At 39.9% G+C, this 18,264-nt stretch overlaps 1 protein-coding gene across 2 annotated transcripts in view; it reads left to right on the top strand.

The window, feature by feature from the left end:
- mib2 (MIB E3 ubiquitin protein ligase 2) overlaps positions 1–13,356 on the top strand; it is a 35,914-nt gene extending 22,558 nt beyond the window's left edge. For both annotated transcript variants that reach the window (XM_055222939.1, XM_033968963.2), the window contains exons 6-19: positions 222–364; positions 718–825; positions 930–1,034; positions 1,892–2,054; positions 2,454–2,587; positions 3,428–3,576; positions 4,110–4,266; positions 4,728–4,882; positions 7,364–7,490; positions 7,910–8,155; positions 10,334–10,512; positions 10,597–10,790; positions 11,226–11,291; positions 11,370–13,356. In XM_055222939.1, the coding sequence (XP_055078914.1) occupies positions 222–364; positions 718–825; positions 930–1,034; positions 1,892–2,054; positions 2,454–2,587; positions 3,428–3,576; positions 4,110–4,266; positions 4,728–4,882; positions 7,364–7,490; positions 7,910–8,155; positions 10,334–10,512; positions 10,597–10,790; positions 11,226–11,291; positions 11,370–11,611 (2,168 nt within the window). In that variant the 3' untranslated portion in view covers positions 11,612–13,356. The remainder of the gene's footprint in view (positions 1–221; positions 365–717; positions 826–929; positions 1,035–1,891; positions 2,055–2,453; positions 2,588–3,427; positions 3,577–4,109; positions 4,267–4,727; positions 4,883–7,363; positions 7,491–7,909; positions 8,156–10,333; positions 10,513–10,596; positions 10,791–11,225; positions 11,292–11,369) is intronic.
- The last annotated feature ends 4,908 nt before the right edge of the window (positions 13,357–18,264 follow it).

Here is an 18,264-nt window from a genome sequence, read left to right as displayed (position 1 = left end):
CTAATTCTAATTAGTAATTAATTTCATTTTGTTTCTAATTGTTTATTTTTTTACAATAAAAAGACCTGTAATTGAATACTAAATAATCCATACAGTGGAACGTTCCAGGCAAAGTAATAATATCTCCATAATATTGCTATCAGGTGCGGACCTGAATTACATAGTGCACCTTTAAATTGTAACTGTTACTGATGCAAGCCGGTGCATTCCTGTTTGTCCAGGAGAGCACGCAGAGATTCAGCGGCAAGAGAGTGCAGACGGACATTCGTTCCAACAGGGGGACAAAGTCAAGTGTCTGCTGGAGGTGGATATTCTGAGGCAGATGCAGGAGGGCCACGGAGGCTGGAACCCCAAGATGGCTGAGGTAATACAAAGTTTACGTGCCATTTTTCTAAAGCAACTTTTTGATTGTTCAAGACCCCCAAAGCACTTTACAGTGCATTATTCAATCACTCCATACTCAGTGGTTGTAAGCTACTATTGTAACCAGAGCTGCCATGGAGTAGACATAATAGTAATAGTAATTCTAAAAAATACTAAAATAATTCCATAGCAAAGCCTCATTTATGAAGTTGGCTCTTTCTGTAGTGTCTGAGATAGCCAGTTGAACCTGTTGGATTGGAGTGAACAGGGCATGAATCCCAGCTGCCAGAAGCACTTAGAGGTTAGAGGCGTCTGGGGGGTTTCTTACACAATATGTCCTCTCTGCATGCACAGTACATCTGTCGGATTGGGACAGTCCACAGAATCACTGACCGAGGAGATGTCCGAGTGCAGTACAGCAACAACATCCGCTGGACCTTCCACCCGGGCGCGCTCACCAAGGTAGGCTATTCCCCTCCATCTATTTACAACGTATCATGGTTACCAGGTTATTTCCATGATAACACAACTCCAACATAAATAATAACAGTTTTCCTCTCGCCCAGGTGAACACGTTTGGAGTGGGGGAGCTGGTCCGAGTGCTGGAGGACATGGACAGTGTGAAGCGACTACAGGCCGGACATGGAGAGTGGACAGATAGCATGGCTCCTGTATGCTCATTTACACTGTTTATAACAACACATTCCTGTTAGACCCTCAGAAGTTTTATCAAGGAAAAAACAATAGTTCTAGTATAATGTTATTCCTAAATTTAAAGATTTGTTTAAACATGTAGCTTTGACATTTAAGAAGCTTTGGCATGGATGGTAACAAGGTGTATATATTGTACATGCTAGTCAAAAAGTAGCTCTCATAACACTGTCAAGCTGTGTAGCTGTGCATTTGCACAGTTTAGCCCTTTGCAATAGGAATGGTCTGATACGGATTTTTGAGCCGTAATCCAATATTTGTCTTGCTGCTGTGACTGATAACCCATCTGCCCACATTAATAATTTAAAATTCATAGCAAGGCCCAAGGAATGTATTTAGTTATAGTTCACAATTTCACTTTTCACTTAAAAATAATAACTTTCTTTATCCCTGGATATAAATTAATGTGTCCCTTGATTATATAAACATGCAGCCATATTTTCTACAATTGTTCTTCTGTTGACATTCTGGTAAAAAAGATAAATCTGAAAATGTAAAAAAAAAATTATGACAAATATGCTCTTAATTTTCAATGCCCCACTGATACCGGTATCTGGGAAAATCACCATATCCCATGCCCACTTTTCACAATCTTCTAAGCACATTTTGCAACCTAGTTTTTGATTCTAAAATAACTTTGGAATGAACTCAACTGCCTATTATTTATTAACACTTCACTCAGTCAATCAATCCACTGACCTTCTTTTTGAACCTAATTCGTTTATTTTATTAATCTTTTTGAACTTAGAATGTTTATGTATTCAGCACATTTTTAAGTAACTGTTGTTTGAAACCCTGTCTGTCTCCTGCTCTGTAGGTCCTGGGCCAGGTGGGGAAGGTGCTGAAAGTGTATGCAGACGGTGACCTTCGGGTGGCGTTTGGGGGTCAGACGTGGACGTTCAACCCAGCCTGTCTGTCAGCGCAGCCTATGGAGGTGGACGCTAACCTCATGACCGCAGAGAACCCCTCAGAATCTGGAAGTAAGGCCTCACATCGGCCCGGGGCTTTGCCAGAGCACTCCAACTGCAACTTGCATTTATCCTATCTTTTCCCCGTCTCATTCTTGCTTGTTTGCCTTGCATGCAACTGTCCTGTACTTAACCAATTTTTTCTTGCAGGGGAATATTCAGAACGCTTTGATGCATTTACTGATGCATTTCAAATTGCATCAGTATTGTTCATATGTGCATGTTATCATTTTGCATGTTTTTCTCATTGATCTGGTCTGATAAATATCTCGGTGTATTTTGTTTCTCATCTCTTCTGGTTCATTGGCTTGTCTTGTCCTCCTCCTTCTCTGAAAGCAGCTGTCAGCAGATAATAATAACCTTGGATGTAGATTGAATGTCATTAATCCGCTATCTTTTTTGTGTGTCCAGGTACGGTGATCTCAGTGCTAGAGAAGCTGCTGGCCCAGTCCACAGAGCAGGACAACCCCAGCCGGCTGGTGATCGAGGCGGCCCATGGCAGTGCCAGCAAAGTGCGCGAGCTATTGCAGAAGTATCCTGAGAAGGTGAGTGCAGCAGTCTCCTCTATGCTGCAGTCCAGAAGCGCAGGCCTGGGGGTGGGGGAACATAAGGGAGGGTCTTGGCTGTTATACTTAAAGAAGGCCTTATTCTTTTGTCTTCTGTATTCCTGGGTTTCAGATTAGATGACAGTATTCCATAGCCAATAATATTTCATACAGATGAGGCGGGCTAAAATGTATATTGTTAAATGCAGGTTTTTGTTGTAATGCAGCAAATTTATGGATCTATTCAGTAATAGAAATGAGGAGCGTAAACATTTGTGAATTTACCGTTTGGATATTTCAAGGGTAAGTGCAATGTAATCAATAGGAAAATGTGGCTTTTGCCCCCTATTTGACGTAATCAAACTATAGAATCTGAAAACCACTAATAATTATAATCTCTTAAGAGTCTATTTTGCTTATGCCCCCTTTAAATAATTTCTTAGGGTTTCTATCTTAGAATGCACTCTGCCATATCATTTCCACTCCTTTCTTGTAGTCTGGTATGTGACCTTGACATTTTTTTGCACTGCAATATCAGTTAAGAATGCAGTTGGATGACTTGGATGTGGAAGAGACAATATATTTAGATGTTATCAAAACCTGAAACCTTCTGAAGAGTAAAGGGAAAATAAGAGTCATAGTCAGAGATATTTACGCTATGAGGGCTTTACAGTTGAAATAATCAATGAATAGCCAATACCTCTTGAGCTGGGTCGGTTCTGCCTGAAGATGTCTGCTCCATGTGACATGTCTGGATTATGGATAATCTCTATCATATCTGTCCCAGCTCACAGTGTAATCGGTACAGTAACCATGCCTTTGTGTGTGTGCTTTTTCCAGGTGGACATAAAGAACCAGGGGAAGACAGCCCTCCAGGTGGCCTCTCATCAGGGACACATGGAGGTGGTGAAGGCTCTGCTGCAGGCCAACAGCTCCATTGAGATCAAGGATGAGGACGGAGACACAGCTCTGCACTACACGGCTTTTGGGTAACAACATGCTTCCATGCATAGGATTGGAATGACAGACTTAGATGAAAGATATAAACCAAATAAGACCTTCAAAATTTGTCTTCCTTTATTCACATTATTCAATTGAATTTATTTTTACAGTTAAGTAGCTATTGGGCAATAACAAACAATCTGAATTAACCAGTATTCCCAGGAAATGGATAACCTTAGATGACACAAAGAGTGTATTAGATTACTAAATGTAGCATTCTTTTTAGTTTCCATTTCAGGCTGAATTGTTTTTGTCCGATTGACATGTCAGTTCCTTCCTTATTTGGCTCATAGCTTCATGTGATCAAAAATTTTCTATAAGCCTCTTTTAAATAACTTGACATATGCAGTGCATGCACCAAAATAAATGTGTTTATGCAAGGTCAGATCTTTTGTGCTTCTGTACATGTGAGAAAATCTAAATTTCATAAGACTAATAGTAAACTATAAGGAGCTAAATTTAGACTTGACTCACTCATATGACAGACTTAGTAGTTCTTTGTGTTTTGCCTTGTTTGTAGAAACCAGGCAGAGGTGGCACGGGTTCTCCTGAGTAAAGGGGCCAATGTCAACATGCTAAATAACTCCATGTGCACTGCTCTGCACATCGCTGTCAACAAGGGCTTCAGTGACGTGGTGCGAGTTCTGACCGAGCACTCAGCTGATGTCAATCTGCAGGTCAGACATAACTTAGATACTCTTATTTTTTCAATACTATCAACTAAAATCATCATTATCGTTATTATTATCAAATACTGTAATGAAATAATATATGCATGTTTATAATAATATAATAATATGAATTCATATAATCTCAAATAATAATTTCATCTTAATTATTCATTATAATTAGTTAGTTTGAATTCTTTCTTTTTAAGAAGTTCTCCTAACATCACAGAGAATAACCTTTTTGCTTTGGGATCTTGGATACTGAACAGAGAACTCGTTTGAAAAATGAAAACAGTGGTCTGCTGCTGAAATATATTTCATTTAAGGAAGTTACAGAGAATAGCTTCCTAAATCAGCTGATGAACTTTATATCTGAAAAGCCCCATGACAACACTTTTTTCTGCTGCTACAGCAAGCCTAGTTCGGGTGCCTTGGTTTTATGGCAATAAGATCTGTGTGTGTTTTTATAGGATTCATATGGAGACACGCCGCTCCACGATGCCATTGCAAAAGACTTCCGGAACATCATCGAGGTCCTGGTGGTGGTACCCAGTATAGATTTCACCCAGCAGAACCACCGAGGCTTCAATCTGCTGCACCACGCTGCGCTCAAGGGCAACAAGTTGTGAGTCCAACACCCTCTATTTACCTAATGACCAGGTAATCTACTGCAAAAAGTGTGGTATAAAAATACAATTCCCAATACATATTTAGAAAATGAAAGAGCATAATGATCTGTAGAATGGTTGTATCTTGATTCACAAACATTCTGTTTTACTCCCACTTGTTGAACCATAATTTGGGATTGTCTTAGTACTGAAGTCCCCAAATTCTTCTCTCTTAAATAATTTGTGGTGAAAAGCCTTGAAAAGGGCTATAATCCCAAAATGACATTACTACTTCTGCTTACATAACTGACATTTTTAAAAGTTGCTAATGACTCTAAATTAATATTTGAGGACTACAAGGGCCTTAATAGCTCAGTGATGAGTACAGAAGCTGGCTATAATAATTCTCTTATGGAGAATTACACATGTGCAATTTACTATACTACATTGTTTTTAGTAAAAACATGTTTTTAGTAAAAACATGTAGCTATGTTGCTCAGATCTCTCTGTCCCCCTGTTGTTCTGATGTGTGTGTTTATCTAGCCCTCCACTCCCTGCTTTTCTCTTCCTCCTCATCCCTCATCCTCCCTCCTTTAGTCTAAATTTACTCTCTGCCAGTCCGGATTGACCTGTCTCTTTTCAATTGTTTTCCATCTGTTACTTCCATTCCATCTATATTTACTTATCTGCGAACCATTTACAGATCTACAGTGTGACCTTATGTGAACTTAAGTCCATTTTCTGAGAGTAGTGTGTCATGGAAGGTGGTGTGTTTTAAAGAGGTGCCAGGAATGAAAAACACCAGCTTCATTGAACCTATTTTCCCTTTAGCATGTGCCACTTTATTCACAGTCTCCCTTAAACACTCGTAAAAATGTTAGTGTAATGAGAGCTGCTGGAAAGGTATTTACACATCTGGCTCTGAATGTCATCTAAAACTGTGTTGGCATTTGAACACCAGCAAATAGGCAATGTGACATTTAGACTTTTGGAGAGAGAAAATCTAATCTGTTTATCCTCCTTTAAAATTCTACATTTGCAAATTGCTCCAAGTGAATAATCACTTGCCAGTGTTAATTTGTATGCTAAATGAGTATCACTGGCCATTTGCTGGGGTGTATCTCACCTCAATCCAATAGATTCCAGGATGGACTCCAGGAATTGACTGCAAGACAAATAGCTTGATATTTTGAGGACATCTGGTGGTAAAAACACATATTACAACTCCTTAGAAAGTGTAAACAATAAGAGTGGTTGCAAATTTATTATCATAATATTTTGGAATTTTGGTGTTTTTGTATTCTTAGGATTAATGAAATGTAATTGATGTAATGAATGAATGTGATTATGTGCTTTTGTGATGGTTGAAAGAGGCAGATTAATTTGGTGTTTTGGAGTTAACTTAAGGGCAGTATCTTTAACTGACTTACAGTGCAGTCATCTGGGGTCACTATCTCATCTCCATTGCACCAATAAAAACACCACTGCTGTTAGTTCTGTTAGCCAGAGCATAGCACATAAATAAACACACCCGTTGTTCAATATTGTTTAATTTATTTTAAACCTTAATCTGCTAATTATTATCGGCTGTGTAATATTTCTTTATACAACTTATATTTGCGGCAGATTGGTATATAAATAAATAACAATTTTCAGTACAGGATCTTGTTCCATGCCCACTGTTTATATTTGTGGCGTAAGAAGCATGCTGTAGTCTCAAGTGTGTTGGCTGGTTCACAGACAACATCCTTGTAAAGACTGTACGGTCACTGTGGTGCACTGCAGCGCTAGTGACCTCCACCAATGCCCCCTCATCCCCACCCCCCTCCACAGTACATGAGCCACTAGTGCAGTTTGTATGTCAGGAAAGGGTCTGATGAGACTAAAGGCTCCTAATGAAGCAGTTATCTTCATCAAAGGCCTCCCTGTCTCTCTGATGAGTAAATAATGCAATTAGTCCTTATGAGCTGCACTCAAACATGTATTCAAATAGGATTTGTTTGTGGTACATATGCAAGCTGACACTATGCTCTGGGAGACCATCCAGTTCAACAAAAGTAGCTCATAAATGAGAATTATGGCAGTTAAGAATGAGATAATTTGTATAGCTGTATGTTAACAGGTTACAGTCCTAAAACTATGAAGCCTAGAAATCACCACAGTTGGCCAGTGGCTTTGGTTATCATTAATCTAAATATAAAATTAAAAACAAAAAATATAAATTAACAGCAGTAATTCCGCTTTTATCCTCGCATTAACCACCTCACTTTAATTAATGCAGAGGTTCAATAGATCAATGGTTCAAAGCTCTGTGTGGACATGAATCTGAAGACAGAGAGGTGCTTGGCCTCAGTGGCAGCACATTTCCTCACTGTTGGCTTTAATTTCACAGCTCACAAAACAGCTACAGCACAGTCCACTCACTGCTTAGATCCGATTGGTCACTCAGTCACTCACTCAGTCTGAGACATGTCACTGAAAGTCTATGTGTATTTCAGGGCCACAGAGAAGATCCTGGCACGGGCAAGGCAGCTGGTGGATGTGAAGAAGGAGGATGGCTTCTCAGCGCTCCACCTGGCAGCTCTAAACAACCACAGAGAGGTCGCAGAGATTCTCATCAAGGAGGTCAGGAAGTCAAACCCAGTTTACATCAACCTCAACATAGAAAATATATATTGTATATTGATTGTGGCCCAATTTTGTATTATTTTATCTTGTATTACTTTTATATATTTTGTATGTAATTATTAAAAATGTTGCTTCTGTTTTATATTTTTGAACATCAAGTTACTTTTATTGGGTGGCTTTCAGATTTTAGAATGTGATTATGTCATATTACCAGATGGGGACGACAGCCAGTTTTCTGTATTGATTAAATACCATAGCAGATTTTTATAAAGTTTGGTTTGGACTACATGTACACAAAAGAAAATGGGCTGTAGGTGTACTGTTCCTTCACATAGTTGTACAACAAAATTATGCCAAAACCTTGAGTAAATTAAACAGAGTTGCTTTATTTTGAAAACTCTTCCTTTTCTGTTCAGGGCCGCTGCGACATGAACATCCGGAACAACCGAAACCAAACGCCTCTGCAGCAGGCGGTGACGCAGGGCCACACGGAGCTAGTGGAGCTGCTGGTGTCGGAGGGAGCAGACGTGAACATGGAGGACGAGGATGGGGACACGGCAATGCACACCGCCCTTCAGCGCCCACAGCTCGGGTCCACCATCATCAACCCCACCGAGGGAGGAGACAGCTGTAACCCTAACCCTAACTCACTCTACACAAAGGTTAGACAGTCACACAAGCAAGAGGCAACACCAACGCAAATTAGATGGACTTTTACATCTCCAGTACTCTTTCTAAACCATAATAGATCTGAACAGTTTTGGAAGAATATATCAGTAGATTTTATGACCAATCGAGTAGAATGATCATAAAAGTCTGCAGTTTTGTTTTGAAATCAGGATTCTGTGCACATTTCAAACTTGTCCTGTGTTAACATTTAAGGCAAATATGAACTGTAGTACTAGTAAAAAAAATCCTGTGAATTTAAGAACATGTTTGTTGAGGTCTAAACTACAAGGTTAGAGGTTTATTTTACATAATAAAATGTTACCAAAAAATAGACTAAACATTCACAAAATTGACTTTATTTCATTAACAATATAAATAAAAATTGCATTTAAAACAAGTTTCATCTATGTGTTAAGTGCATACATCTGAAAACTCAGCTGAGATGATAAACAAACAAGCAGCTTACAGTGATGTGAGACTTATGTCATCTTATTCAGAGAAAGAGTGAGACTGAATGACCGGAATAGGTTGGGGAGGGGAGACTGATACAAACACATGGATGAAGGATCTAAATGTGGACTTATAGTAAGGTAAATTTAGAGTGAGGTGTAAGCACACAGGGATCAGACAGGGTTAGGTGAGGAGACAGATTATGTTGAAGCTTACTCTGAGGCGTACTGGAAATTTAAAGACATGTGCTGATCTTAAGTAAAAGGGTGCATTGTACTTTCAGTTTTATAGTTTAGTGACTGCAGCTAATATGAAATATGTCACATATAGTGCTTTGTCAAGATACTATATGTTTATGCATTATATATTAAGTAAATGAAAATTTGTAGTTTATAACAGTGGTCCCCAACCTTTTTATCACCGCAGACCGGCCGACGCTTAAAAATTTTACCGTGGACCGGGGTTTTTTTAAAAACTCATTTTGCTAATTTGTAACCCCTTAGCATTCCGGGTCATTTTGGTGAAATTGCCTTTGTTCTGACCTCTCCAAATTAAAATAATCACCACTATTGAATCCTCAGTAGTAACTGCACTAGTTTGGGGTCTTTGTAAAGGTAACACCCTATAAGACACTATGAAGAGGTGGGATCTCTCACTTAATGAACCAATACTATTATAAAGCCATTTTGGATAAATGAACAAAATTTAAAACAACAATATGTGCATGTGAGAAATTAATACTAAATACCAGGAAAAATAGATAATGTGTCTTATTTTAAAGAACAACTTAGTTTGTAGGTGACGTAAGAACTTGTGTGACAACACACAGCACTAGAATTGAAGTAAATCCATATGGCGTGTAATCCAAAATCAGATCCTCTGAATAATCTGGCTTGGATTAAGAGTAGTAGTGTAAACAACAAACATTTTACAGAGTTCAGCAGTTCAGCTTCTGCTGTACAATATTGAAGTGGAACACTAGTAAATTGCATTGTGTGCAAGTTCACTTTTGTTACAGTGTGGTTAAAGAGAAGGAGCAACCTTGTCTAGGTTTAATTTCTGAGTACAAAGGCTAGGTAACTCAGGTGTCCAAATGACCTCCTAAAACAAAAGAGTATTGCATTTAAAGGTTCAAGGTCTTCCTCTGCATTAGTTCAGAACGCTTCAGAGAGGATGTGCTTTCATTTATGAGCTAAACCAGTGGAAATTTCTACTCGTTTCATGTTGTTTATAATTTTTTTCTGAGATACAACAAGGTGAACTGTAAATGTAGAGTTAGTCTGTATGAGTGTCATGAAGGGTAACAAGGGTGATGATTTTTGTTCCTCTTAGAAGCGTTTTGTAATATTTTTTTTACAGAAGTCCTCATATTACAGCCTTGATATTTCTGCTCAGCTGTGTGTCCATGTGTTTCACTCAGTTTATTTTCTTTTACACACACAAAGCCTGTATTTGGGTGGATGCACAGTTCATTGTTGAGGGAGGCTCATCATTTCTGTTTGACCAGCACGGCAACACAAATGGATTATCTTGCAAGTTTACAGTCAACTTTGAGATCAAAACAAAGAATGAACAAGAAAATTCAAATCACAAATGCCAGTACCTCATATCTGAGTATACAGCAAAAGTTTATAGGTCTATTCGTTTTAAAAGTGGTAATTGTGTAGCTTTATTTGAATTCATACAGATCTGTGAGTGCTGTTCTTCTATGCTGTCCACAGCTGAGTGCGTCTGGGCTGTTGGGGAACACTGAGCTGAGTGTAGGAGCAGCCATCGCCTGTTACCTGGCCCAGGAGGGAGCAGACGTCAGCTATGCCAACCACAAAGGCAAGAGCCCTTTGGACCTGGTGACAGACAGCACTGTGCTGCAACTCATCAAGAGCTTCTCTGAGAAGCACAGGTATGTTAAAAATACATAAGACTGCATGTTTTTTCACTTTATAATCAGTCTGTAATAACAACATAATATGAAACTGCCCAATAGGTTACAGCGTCTGTCGGCCCTCACATGTGGCCAGGGCCTTAGCAGTGCCAGTCTGAGGAGAGTGCACACCACCCCAAACACCATGACCAACCTTGTGCTGCCCACGCCCCCTGGCCCCAGCGAGTGTCTCATCTGCTCTGAGCTGGCTCTGCTGGTGCTCTTCTGCCCCTGTCAGCACAGTGTGGCCTGTGAAGGTACTAATACACTGTGCAAAAAAAAAAAAAAATAAATAAATAAAAATCTAATAATAGTATCAGAACTATGAATAAGATCACTTTTTTTTTCTCACATTGATTTAATGCCACTATGGTTAACTGTTTGATTTTTTTTTTTTTACTTTAATTATAAACAGATAATAAACACAAAACTACAAAAAATACTTTATATATTTGTCCATTGTCCAAACCTTTTTGGCCTTTGTAACTGCGACTGCCAAGTATTATCCAGCAGATGGCAGCACACACACTTCTCTCACCAATCTGGTGAAAGAAGTGGATTGTCATTACATCTATGTGATAAAGGGAGATACTTTCTGGACAGTGGTTGTAAAAATTGCATGCTATAATGTCAAACAAAGTCAAATCTAAAGTTATAGTTTATGTTTAATTGTTTTGTGCATGTCTTTATAGAGTGCGCCCATAGAATGAAGAAGTGCATCAAATGTCAAGTCACAATCACAAAGAAAATCAGACAAGGTAAGGCAATGCTTAACTTGTGCCTCAACACCTCAGACAAGGCAGATGTAACCTGTTTGTCCCTTGTTCCTGTCCCAGACCAAACAGAGGTGGACTGCAGTCCTGGGACAGAGCACTCGGACCAGCACAATCTTCTGGAGCAGTTACAGTCCCGCTACAGACAGATGGAGGAGCGCATCACCTGCCCCATCTGCATCGACAACCACATCAAACTGGTGTTCCAGTGCGGACACGCCTCCTGCATAGAGTGCAGCGCGGCACTCAAGACCTGTCCCATCTGCCGACAGACCATCCGAGAGCGCATCCAACTCTTTGTCTGAGACTATGAATTGATCAGTGCAGAACTAATCTGTTACATTTGAAACAGGAGTGGCAGACAGCAAAAAGAGAACATGTTACCTTTTTGTATTTTTGATGGGTTTAAATACAGAAAAAAGTGCCCAGAACCAAAAGCAGATTTCTTTAATTCATTTTTACACAGAGATTTTGGTATGAACTGAATTGTCAGCGTAGCACAAAAGGTGATACAGAGGCTAAATGGTATCTATGAATAAATACAATGTCTATTTAGCTTTTCAACCTGCAGTCAGGTGGAAACCATCTTACCTCTGCCACAACATCCTCTTGAGCAAAGTTGATACAAGCCTCACTTTCTGGCAATAGAAGTGCCAGGTCTTAACCTCTGTGTAAAAGTGGATGCAGACTCCCACCCGAGCGCCGCCGCTTGTCTGTCCTATCTTTGCTGCTTTCTTTCTGTTACCCATGATCCTCTGTGGCTGCGTGGCCTCTGTTTACACAGCCCGTCTTGTGAATTGTTTGTATCCCATAGTAATAATCAGTGTTAGTCTCTGCAGAGGGTCCTATAGCTGCAGCTCTCTATATAGTCAGCACTGGCCTGAATGCAAGGGCAGTTTATATACGGTGTATGCATGGACAGATGCATATTGTTAAGCTGAAATGACAGTGTCGTGTTTATTTCTCTGGTTACATTTGTGCTTATAATGTATCCAATCGTACAGATATTTATTTATGTGTGAAAGGTGGTAATTAGAAAAATTTTAGTTGGTGTTTGCTCGTTTCTACTGAAAACAAGTCTAAGTCCTCTACTCTCAGGGTATCCATCCAAGCACTTGTGATATCCATAAAAGGTCAATGACCTCCCACTATTATAAATACCAGCTCCTCGCTCTGACACAGCTGAACAGCTGAAGGGGCCAGTGGAACCATGTGAGAGGAGCACTGGCAGAGGACTACATTTCCCAGAAGGCATTCTGCTAATGTTTCATGTCAGAGTGACCCTTCTCTCTGGATATCTGGATTGTACATCTTCATCTTCCGTTTTAGTGTATAGTTTTCTAAAAGGGCTTATGCATATAATAATCAATCTTGAATCCTTATTTAATTAATTTTATAAGATAAACTTCTGAAGACAGGAGATTTTTGTTGTTTGATCCCATGTTTGGGAGCTGTACATTTGAATGTCGGGTTGCACCTGTCTCTGCCTTTTGGACATTGACCGAGACAAAGGGGGACACTTGTTTACTAAAGGAAAGTACTTTCATCAGTGCCAAACGCATGAGGATGTGCATGGGCATGCACGCCCCAACTTCAACTATGTAGTCACTCTGCTCATCCTGAACCCAGGGCCTGTCCAGTAGTATCTAGTCCTAATGTAGACCCTGCAGTCAACACTTTGCCCGCTGTGTGCTAATGCAGTTAGCATTGCTCCTGTGCACTAGGAGCTATAATGAGAATCTTAATTCCAGCCATTCTTACCTGGTTAGGAGATGTATTCTTGTTTTATAATCTAGGATATATTTCAGAGTCAGATGGGTGAGTCCCTGGGTTTACTCGCAAAGGCAATAATGTTTATCAATGGAGAGGTTTGAGGTCTTCTCCACCTGTAGAGGTCACAGTTGGACAGAGAACTGTTCTGTATAAAATGTTACTCTGTGTTTGTACAGTTCTGATGTTGGCCTTACTGTCCATTCCTCTTCGTTTCATGGTTTTTCAGTTCTAATCTGTACAAAAATATTTTGCAATAAATATGAACCTGTTTTATAAATACATGCCTTGAAGATTTCTCATTTTTCTTTTTTAAATTCCATTGCTTTAGCTGAAATGTGACAAAAGTAGAAAGGTACAGGTTCCTTCCCCCACTGTTGATCATGAACTACCAAACCAACCAGCTCTTGTTCAATATATGATGATTATGATCGGTTAGATCAGTAGCACCTGGGTCACACATCACCATCAGAGCTGTGCCATAGAATAGAAAAGGAAGGGTCTAGTTAAGCAAGAAACTGTAAGCATCACAAACAAAACGGTATTGACTGACAAGCCTCTTTACTACAGTAAAAGAAGCACTGCAGTGTGTTAGGAGCTCAGCTCTCCCAACATTAAGGTTTTATTCCAGATAGTACAATCAACACAGTTCAGGCAGCAAAAGAGGAGCCAACACAAAAAAACTGTAATAAACTAACTATTTTCTGTAGCCAGTGTCAATCTTTTGGACTTGGTCTGGTGGGGATGCCATGCCAGGATTTGAACATAATGGTTTAGCACTTGATTATTATTAAGTTCTGCCTTATAATATGACACGGAGGTATATGTTAGTTGTGTACAAAATAAATCTGACCGTGTTTAGTTGATGTATAATATAAATAATAAATGGGTTTTCATGAGGACAGGTGTCAGCCGCTCACTGACACCTGAGCTGCTGCTGCCGACACGAAAGAGATTACAGCAGCAGACAGAAGCCCACTGTGTACTATAGAGAAGTGGCTCTCAACTTTTCACACCAACTACAACCAATGCACCTAGGAAAAGATCAGGCTTTCTGAATACCACCAGATTGGGTTCCTCTGGTTGGCAACACGGAGCACCATATTGAGAACACAGCAGAATGTGTGAGCAAAGTCAAGCATTTCCAATTCGATTTGAACAACAGTGATGTAATTTGATGTGACCTCTCTTTCCACTTGTATCCCTTTATCAGCAGCGGTGGCAGCAAAGAGGAGACTACTGCAGGATACTAAGCGAACTGTCACCTGAATAAATTTGCCAACTGCTGGAAATTTGTTTAAAAACATATTTCTAGTTCAGAGGAAACTTCTACAGGCAAATCCACGGCTGTGCCACCGGTCACCGGTCTTTCCTATTATGGCTAACTTAGATACAATTTGAACAGAATGCACTGGTATCGATATGTGGATGACATCCATCTATCCATTTTCTTCCGCTTTATCCGGGGCCGGGTCAAGGAGGCAGCAGTTTCAGCAGGGAGGCCCAGACTTCCCTCACCACACACACTTCTTCCAGGAGGATCCCAAGGCGTTCCCAGACCAGCCGAGAGACATAGTCCCTCCAGCGTGTCCTGGGTCTTCCCTAGGGCCTCCTCCTGGTGGGACATGCCCAGAACACCTCCCTAGGGGGGCGTCCAGGAGGCATCCGGAATAGATGCCCGAGCCACCTCAGCTGGCACCTGTTGATGTGAAGGAGCAGCGGTTCTACTCCGAGCGATGTGGATGACATCTGGACCAAAATCTAAATTCAAGATCTGAACCCTTTACTGCAGGGAAAGTGAACCTAAAGAAAGAAAGGTGTAACCATTCTTTACACAGCTGGTGTGTCACAAAAGCTTCAGAGAATTTTCAGACAGTATGAATTTACAGTCTATTTCAAACTTTAAGACAGAAACTGGTTCACCCAAAGGACAAAACCCTGAGCCAGAAAGCAATGTGGTCTCCATGAGAGAATGTATCAACACTGTGTGAAAGCTCCTTGGGACCCCAGTCTGCCGTACATCTCCATTTCAAAGCCACTAAGCACTCCTTTGAAGATAGTGAGGTACAGACCTTAGCAAAAAAAAAAAAAAAATGGTTTGAGAGGAGAGTTTAGAAGTGATTTTTGTTAGGAAAGACGATCCTTCCTTGAATAGAATAGGGGCCTCAGACATCATCTATCCCCTTTCTATAACTCCATTTATAGGCTAATAGGTGTGAAATCACTCATTAGGGGCTTGAATGACTATGCGAAGTAGGACTCAGGCACAGTGAACACTTAGGGTAGCACATTTGACCTACCCTACAAACAGAAACTGTAAACAATATGTGTTTTTAATTTCAGTGTAGTTAGCTCCTCCCTTCAGATAGATATAAGGCAGTGTCCACCAGCAATCTGACCAGAACTGAAGAAGTGGCTTTGATGAGCAGCGAAATTACTTCATTCCTACAATGTTTGCCAACAAGAGTTTGTTTTGGGGTTTTTTTTGCTATTGATCAGACCTGGATGACTGAGGAATTACATAGATATAAGAGGATTCCAGGTCTAATTTTGGGGCTAAACTAGGTCTAAAATAGAACGACACTGTGCCACCCCAAGAATTTGCTGAAAGGAGGACAAACATTTGGATAAAATAAACTTAACATCAAGTCAACACTACAACTGCAGAGAACCTCACCAGGGGTACACATACCACAACTTGAGAAGCATTGCTATAAAGACAATACAGTTAAGCTGTTCTGTGTACACTGTATGCTGAAAACAAAATCAAGCACAGTATTATATAAATGCGCTAAAGTTCTACCTTGGATGATTTTTTTCTCAGCAAATGTCATATTAAATAAAAAAGATAACCCAGAGTTACAACATGTGCCGTGTGATATGGCTTGTAGGCTTGACACCTCCAGTAGGGAGTGCTCTAATCTCGTCTGAACAATTGTTACCTCACAGAGCCTATGACTCCAGTCCTGGTTGATGTTGAAGTGTGCAAGCATATAGGTTTTACAGGAGATCTGGAAATAAGTCCATCCAAACATAACTTATGCACTGTGTAACATTTCTGGTGGTGGGTACAGCACCTGCTTTTCTCTATCTATACTTTGAAAAACATAAATTCTTGGAGACAAGAGGTGGCACACTCTCCACCAGAAAAGTTACACCTTTACAACTACTTGCCACATGTCAGTCTACAGGTGCAGTTCTAATGCACACCTTTAGATGGCTCAATGTCAGTGCCAGATATTGCTACCAGTTGCTGCGTTAATTAAGAACAAAATATCATCTTCTATATATACAAGCAATATACAGTCAAAATTACATTCTGAGACTGTAGATTATTGTTAATATTTTAAAGTATAGTCAAAAAGAAAAACATTTATTGTATATATTGTTTGGCGGTATCAGTATTATTTCAGTTGTTAACTTGTCTCCTGTAGCCTAGTGATCTCGCCTCCTCTGAGACACAAGCAAGGTGTGGCACTATATCCTCATGTGCATGAAGCCCCATGCATTGAATACAAGTCACTCGCTCATGTTCCTTTAGTCTGCTAAGCTATAACCATTTTAGCTCAGACTATTCAAAGCATGGGCTGCTCCACACGTCCATTCAAACACAGTGACGTCAAAGTATGTAAACACACACAAATATATTCATACGAGCTCCAACAAAGATGGAAAGAGAAGAGCAATCCTTCTGTCTAGACACAAGAAGCGGTCACCAACCATTCATTTCAAATAACATCATAACACACATACTATGTAATATGTTGTATTTCACCAGTCAAATGAGGAGTGGATATCAAGGATAGGGTCAAAAGGAGACCTGGAAGAACAGGCTAAAATGTTAAATAACATTTAATACTGTAACCCACTGGAGTAACATATACATAACTGTTTACATAAATGAGGAGGCCTAGCTCTATTAACATAAAATGGATGATTCCTTGCCCCTGTGTCCATTATGAACTCATCCTCAATTCGTCAACTAAAGCACCTTTATCAAGAGAGGAAGCAAAAAGAGAAAGCCAATGGGGAATGCTAACACAGTAAAGTTATTTCTGTTCAAATGCAGTTAATTACATGCATACCAGTAACCTTAAGATCTAAGTCTAGCTAGTCAAACTAACTTAAATTGACAATGAAACTATGTAACAAAGACTATGAAGATTTATGAATGTAACTTAAATACAGCATGGCCCTGCTTAAAGTTGGTTTACATTGACAATTGTAAGGTTCTCTATTCAGGTACGATTTAGATTTTATTTATTAAGAAAACATTTGTTATGTTTGTGTGACGTCAGTTACACAGCAGACCCCTGTCACTGGAGCTGTGTCCAGAGCATGAAAACTCAAGCTTCCATTAACCATAACCATGAGCAAGTGCTTCTTGCTGACTGGGTCTGGTTACCAGGTCAGCAACCATATATTTCTTCATAAAATTAATCTATTAAGACTTAGCTACTTGCCATTTCATTAGGGCTACAGGAAACCATTTGCTGCGTGTTTGAATGAGTTGCAAATATAAAAAAAAACATAGTGATCTAGAATTGTTCCAAGATCTGTGTATATATAATAGGTCAAAGGGTTGGAATTAATAGTATTCTTTTCCCTCCCTGTTTTGCAGAGTAGTTTGGGTTTAATCCCAGCACATTCTGATCAATTGGAGCAAACCAGTAAGTCTGGGTTTGGCCTGTATTTACACTGTCACCTAACAGCTGTTGTTCCATCAACAAGTGGCACCAATGTTGCACTCAAGTTCTCCAAGACCCAGGCAGAGGTGCACTGTGGGATATGTACAGTTAGTATGTGGAGGAGGTGCTGCTCTGCCATTGTTTGGTGAAAGCTCGGTGTTCCCTCAAGGTTCATCTTACTCTACGCACACCTGACAAATAGCAGATGTCGTCACAACAGAGGCACTGGGAAAGTCCACAAAACACATACACACAAATATCACCAGCAAAAATAATGTGTACTGTTACTTAAAATATTAAAATATCTCAAATACACTTAAGTACTTTAAAGTGTAAACTGTTGATGTATCTTCACTTTACAGAATAAAGGATGCATAAAAACAGTGCATGCTGGGGTTTGAATCTAGATCCTGTTTCTTCATTTGTCCTCACAGTTAACCTATCGTGTAGTTGCCAGAGGGGGCCCGTTGATGCAGCACCAGCCAACACACGGATCTATC

The sequence above is a fragment of the Periophthalmus magnuspinnatus genome, chromosome 7 (genome assembly GCF_009829125.3).
Source record: "Periophthalmus magnuspinnatus isolate fPerMag1 chromosome 7, fPerMag1.2.pri, whole genome shotgun sequence".
Taxonomy (NCBI): Eukaryota; Metazoa; Chordata; class Actinopteri; order Gobiiformes; family Gobiidae; genus Periophthalmus; species Periophthalmus magnuspinnatus.
This window is presented reverse-complemented; position numbering and strand designations above follow the sequence as displayed.